Source organism: Dermacentor variabilis, chromosome 6 (assembly GCF_050947875.1).
Source record: "Dermacentor variabilis isolate Ectoservices chromosome 6, ASM5094787v1, whole genome shotgun sequence".
In the NCBI taxonomy this organism is placed as follows: Eukaryota; Metazoa; Arthropoda; class Arachnida; order Ixodida; family Ixodidae; genus Dermacentor; species Dermacentor variabilis.
Window position 1 is genome coordinate 27,709,643 of NC_134573.1, and position 6,000 is coordinate 27,715,642.

The following is a 6,000-nucleotide window of genomic DNA, read 5'->3' on the forward strand; positions in this document are numbered from 1 at the left end:
GCGAGCTCGCAGCGTTGTCGGCGTGGTCTATGAGAAGCGACGAGCCTTTTCGCACTCGCAACAGGGCATAAAAATATGCGAATCGACGCAAAACTCGGCCTAGAAACGTGCTTCGCCACAGCTAGGGCTCAATACGACCCAAGCTGGCACCACCCAGATGTCGTTTCCCGCACTGCCACCAGGCGCCGCTACTATACCTCAAACTCCAGCGCAAGACGCCCATAAGCTGGTACTTCATTCTATGACGCTAACTTTGACGCTCGTCGCAATGGACCCTGACACCGACAGATTGGCTCGCGATGGTGGGCTCAACTTCAGCGATTTGAGCACCGACGAGCGCGACCTGCTGCTGAGGGCTCACACTGCCAGCGTCGTTGCGTACTACGACGGCGGCCTCGACACCGGCTCTCCGGAGCGGGAAAGCAACGAGGGCTTCCCACGACATCACATGGACGTGGCATTCTCGCTGCTTGTTCCAAATGAAAGTTTCGCGAGCCAGCAGAACCCTCACAGCACGACGCGATAACGAAACTACTGAAACTCCAAAGCGTGCGTGGCGCAGAGTCGAGTGCGCAGAGTCGAGCGAAAAGAAACCTTTCGAACACCCATATTACTGAAGGGTAACGTCAAAATGTTATTTTTTCTTAGAATCGAATAGACATAGACAAGTAGCATTTTTTTCCGTCTTATAATCGAATGAAATGATATTTTTAATACGAGTAGTTGAGTATTAGTAACACAAATTACGAGGAGTCCTTTCGTCATCGGGCTAGTACCGGAATGTCGCTGGGGGGTCCCAAATTGTGTCATGCATTTACCTCAATTTCTCGGTTACTAAAGCTCTGTTCGCGATTATATTGACGCCTTAGACGTTCTAGAACATTGCTCTACCGCTTTAACTTGAGTTTCTGGTAACCTTTAGTGTCCCTTTAAGGGATAAGAAAAGAGCAGATTGGGTGAGGGAACAAACGCGAGTTAATGACATCTTAGTTGAAATCAAGAAAAAGAAATAGGCATGGACAGGACATGTAATGAGGGAAGATAACCAATGGTCATTAAGGGTTATGGACTGCATTCCAAGGGAAGGGAAGCATAGCAGGGGGCAGCAGAAAGTTAGGTGGGCGGATGAGATTAAGAAGTTTGCAGGGACGACATGGCCACAATTAGTACATGACCGGGGTTATTGGAGAAGTATGGGAGAGGCCTTTGCCCTGCAGTGGGTGTGACCAGGCTGATGATATATATATATATATATATATATATGGGGAGCACATGCGCAATTTTGTACCAGCACTGGCTCATATCTTTGACAAAACAAATCGAAACATCAGTGCACAACACCAGTCATCATCTTAGAGTGGGCGCATCTTTTCTTGCACATCCCAAATATGATGGCTCCTGGGTCGATAGGGCTGTTAAAGGTTTGCTTACCACATTGTTCTCTTCAAATGCCGCTGCTTCTATTACGAGTCTGGTGTGTTCATGTGTGTGCTCAGCAATAACTGTAGTGTCATAGAAGAGAGGCTTACAACAGCACTCAGAACAATGTTGTGCCAAGAAGCCATCCCTGCCCTTCCGAGTTTTTTAATGGTTCTCTTGAACGCACACGTTTAGAAATCTCCTGGTCTGCCCCACATATGTCTGCCTACATGAGAGAGGGATATTATACACAATGTTTGTAGTGCATTTTTCAACAGACGGGTTCCTATGCTTGATGTTAGTCTTGTTTCTCCTTATATACAGAACGGGTCAGTCTGCATAACTTGGACAATTTATTGGGAGTGGGAAAGACAACTGTGACACCTGATCACTGGCCAATCTTAATTAATCTATGCGAAACACAGTAAACGTACGTGGTACTATGCACCACGAGCCAAACAGCCACTATTATTTTTCGGATCATCCTATGGTAAATTGATCAAAAGGGCTATTGCGAATACATACTTTTGGAATGCCTTAAAGGGACCCTGAAACGATTTTGATGATTTTGTACAAACGTACTGAGTCGTTAGAGTTGGTCCTTCCGATCATTAATTGATGCATGTAAGTGCTCCACGTAAAACATGTAATTCATTAGATGGTTTTAAAAATGAACATCACTGCCGATTGCAGCACACTGCTCGCCTGAATTTTCAGCAGCCCCTACCCATTTGACATAAATTGCCCTAATGATGTCAATAAGGCGAGCTCTCCGATTGGCTGTCCGCGGCGCGTCATCGATAATTTTCCAACTTAATGATGAACAAATGTTGTTTGTAATGGTTGGAATTTTAGTTAATTTGTTTCTATAAAAAGAAAGTAACAGAAGGAGAATGCACAAGAACAATTTCTCAGTACATTTAAGCCCTTCCGGCACACAGCAAGTGTCGCCTGCTTGTGTGACGCTTCACACAAATTATGGTGGAAATGATTAAATGATTACAATGTGGTCCGTCTTGACGTGAGCTCTGCGGTCAGTGTTGGTCTGTCTTTTCATGAGTGTCATGAATTGCCTTTGTTGCGCTGTGGGCTGCAAACATAGCGACTGGCACTATGCCAAGCTGCAACATGGTGTCCCTCTAAAAGGCATCAGACAAGCAGAGTGGCTGCCGCGCATCGGGCTATCGGTATCCGTCGGCACCAGGATTTGCGCGTGTGGGGCTGCCACGGTGAGTCCGGTATTCAGGTTATCTATTCGGGTAAACACAAGCAAGGGTACAGGGCCGGGCCGCTTGACCGTGCCTTTTCACGAAATGAGCAGAAGCGCAAATATGAATGATCTGCACGGTGCAGCAACCTGGTGACACAGAGCTCAACCAAACACAGTAGCAGTAACGAAATGTATTCTTTGCTGCTGGTGCAAATTTTTCACAGGAGCATAATTGTTAACATGCTGTTTTTTAAATGTTTAAAATGTTTTACACTTGGTTAGAACAATATTAGCTCTTTGTTTGGTTGGTTAAGCTCTGCACCAACAGGCAGCTGGACCGTGCAGACCGATCAGGCTGCTCACGTATGTCAACGATAAAGTTGCTTCATCAGCTTGAGTTCATGCCTCCACCCATCCGTTGAAACAACCAGCTTGCCTGTGGTTACCTGTATACCAGACACTTTCAGCACTGCGACAGAATGCTTGCAATGCACGCTGCTTCTATAGCTCTCGCTTGGGGTCGACTGCAAGGCAGCAGCCGAAGAGGGTAGAGGCTTTGCGCGCTCACTCCTAGAGAACCAGAAGTAGACAACATGACGAGCCATCATGTCACAGAGCCATTGAAGGCGGAGCTTAGCCCCGATCACTCAGCAAACGAGTTGAGGAGAAAATGCATTGTAATCACCCGTAGCTCTCTTAACATGAGACGCTTCACACAAATTATGGTGGAAATGATTAACTTTAGCCGTACCCTATGCGTCTACAAAATTTGTCTGAACCGTTTCAGGGGCTCTTTAAGCAAGTCATGCAGTTATACAATTCAGCCCAGCTTTAATGTTTAAGGGTCCAGACATCAGGACGCAGGGTATGCCAAAAACTTGTTCATATTTGTATCAGGACTTTGCTTAAGAAAATAAAGCTTGTGCAGAGAACTCGCGAAACCGCCACTCAAGTACACGAATCACCAAGACGGAAAGTCGCGGTAATGCCATACATTCACAGCATTTCACATAGATTAAAGAAGATTGGCCAGTGACCGGATGCCACACTTGTCTTTTCTGCTCCCAATAAGTTGTCTAAGTTATTCATTCTGTAAATAAAGAAAAACAAGAATGTAACATCAAGCATAGGAACCTGTCTGTTGAAAAATGCACAAGAAACGTGTATAATATCCCTTTCTCATGGGCGCAGACTGGGACGTGCGCCTTTGAGAGCACCATCAAAAAACTCAGAAGGGCACGGATGGCTTCTTGGCACAACATTGTTTCGAGTGCTGTTGTAAGCCTCTCCTCTATAACACTACAGTTATAGCTGAGCACACACGTGAGCACACATGAGCAGCGGCAATTGAAGAGAACAGTGCAGTAAACAAACCTTCGCAGTAAACAAACAAGCCTTATCGACCATGGAGCTCTCATATTTGGGATGCGCAAAAAAATATGCGCCCACTCTATGACGATGACTGGTGTTGTGCACCGATGTTTCGATTTGTTTTGTCAAAGATATGGGCCAGTGCTGCTGTAAAATTGTGCATATGCACCCCATATATGTTTTTTTTTCTTTTTTCTTGAATAAAAATTTAGTTGGAAGTCAGTGCTTGTCAATGTCTATCTCTTTTGCCATCCTTTGTCCATGTTCACACTGTTAAACATTATGGATCAACACCAACTAGCCAGGTTGCATAGCATGCCACAGCAAGAATGAAAACGGTTGAGATAAAAGTATACCATGAATTAAACGGTGCAATGCACTCCTCAACCCTTAATACAGCACAGCAATAAATTAGGGAAAACAACACTAAAAGCAGAATTAACAAGAATACTTCTTAATACATTTATGCACTTCAACTCCAATCAAGCAGATGTTCGAGTTGCTGTCTGAACGTTTACATAATTCTAACGCATTCAAAGCTTCTTGCATACAAGTTGTATAAGAATTTTCTTTGTCTTAGGTTAGCTAATGCATCTATGAAGCGACTTTTGTCTTTGCAATTATTTTCGTGTCCGAATATGAGCGTTGCGTCATAATGACGGGTGACTGGTGAAACTTAAAGTTGCTACGCAAGTCTCACCTTACTACGCAGGAAGTCGTTGTGGGTCCGCACACTCGATAGTCGCTACATAATGCGTGAAAGAAATTGTGCATTATAACTAAAGATCAACATTTTTGGTGGCAGGAAAAAAAAAAGCATAATTTACACTACATTCCAATGGTACTGAAGAGTTCTGAAAGAAGGTTAATTACGTTTTTTCGGGAAAACACAATTGGGATACTTTACTAGTGATATGCCGTCGGACACTTCACGTTGTTTTCTGTGTCTGGGCTGTCGACGCACACAGCAATGCCTCTGCGGGTTCAATGCCTCTTCAAGTTATGAGATGACCCCCCGCACTACACTACAGATGCAAACTTCAGCGACAAGCATGAGAAACTCTACAAGCGCTCGGTGTACCACTTCACCCGTCACGCAGTGCCGCTGAAATGCGCAGCAAGCAGTACTGCCGTACATTGGAGCAACGATCACTGCGACAATGACGACAGTCACAGAAAACGAGGCTGTCGTACGGCTGCAAATCACACGACAAAATATGGTGCGATAAAAATGTAGGGATCACCATCTGACACTGACCTGCGAAGCGTGAAGCCTCTAATTTGGAAGTTTTTGAGGATCTTGCTGCGCAGTTTCACGGACATTTCAAGCTGTCGGCGACAAAATGCGAAGCATAAAACCACTTTTCACAAGCAGCTACTACACAAGAACGATAGCTGCGCCTTGTTAACAAGAATATGCAAGCTGTTCATACTTCAATTTAAAGCGCGGCAAAGCTGTCGACGAAAGGAAGTAGACATTTTTTTTCCAGGATCCCGCGCTTTTTGATAGTGTACCTCTAGAGAAATACATGCGAGGTGTTAACACCTCAACACGCTCTGCAAGCTCTGAAAGTACAAAAGAAAAAAAAGTTTCTGCGGCAAATAAAAAGAAAGGAAACAACTTCAGAAATAAATTTCAACAACCTATCAATAAGCCAACAGCTACTGAGGGTACAAGCTGTACATATTTTTGTTGCGTTGTTTACATTCCTGATCACCATTTTGAACAAGGGGCGACACGCAAGAACTGAACCCTCAACCACCGTGATTATTACTAGGATCATACTCCAATGAAACGTTATGTTCCAACTACCGTGCAGTTAATTTTTCAGTTTTATTAAGCGTATACTGAGTCTTTATGTAAATATGTGCACCAACTCGGAATTTGTCTGCCAGCGCTACAGGGACCTCAGCGCATAGAGTTTCTAATAATACCCTAGAGGGAAATGTGGCGCTAGTGTCTACGGGGGCTTAGTGTTCTACTCATCGGGCGAGGAGGA

At 44.5% G+C, this 6,000-nt stretch overlaps 1 protein-coding gene across 5 annotated transcripts in view; it reads right to left on the reverse strand.

The window, feature by feature from the left end:
• Positions 1 to 5,726, reverse strand: part of PolE2 (DNA polymerase epsilon subunit 2) — a 116,739-nt gene extending 111,013 nt beyond the window's left edge. Inside the window, exons 1-2 of one of the 5 annotated variants that reach the window (XM_075694910.1) lie at positions 5,434 to 5,560; positions 5,259 to 5,329 (exon numbers count right to left, since the gene is read on the reverse strand). In XM_075694910.1, the coding sequence (XP_075551025.1) occupies positions 5,259 to 5,323 (65 nt within the window). In that variant the 5' untranslated portion in view covers positions 5,324 to 5,329; positions 5,434 to 5,560. Of the gene's footprint in view, positions 1 to 1,431; positions 1,545 to 4,700; positions 4,805 to 5,258; positions 5,330 to 5,433; positions 5,561 to 5,644 lie in introns of those variants that run through there. The other 4 variants (XM_075694908.1, XM_075694907.1, XM_075694909.1 and 1 more) reach the window with 4 other exon arrangements.
• Between the last annotated feature and the right edge of the window lie 274 nt (positions 5,727 to 6,000).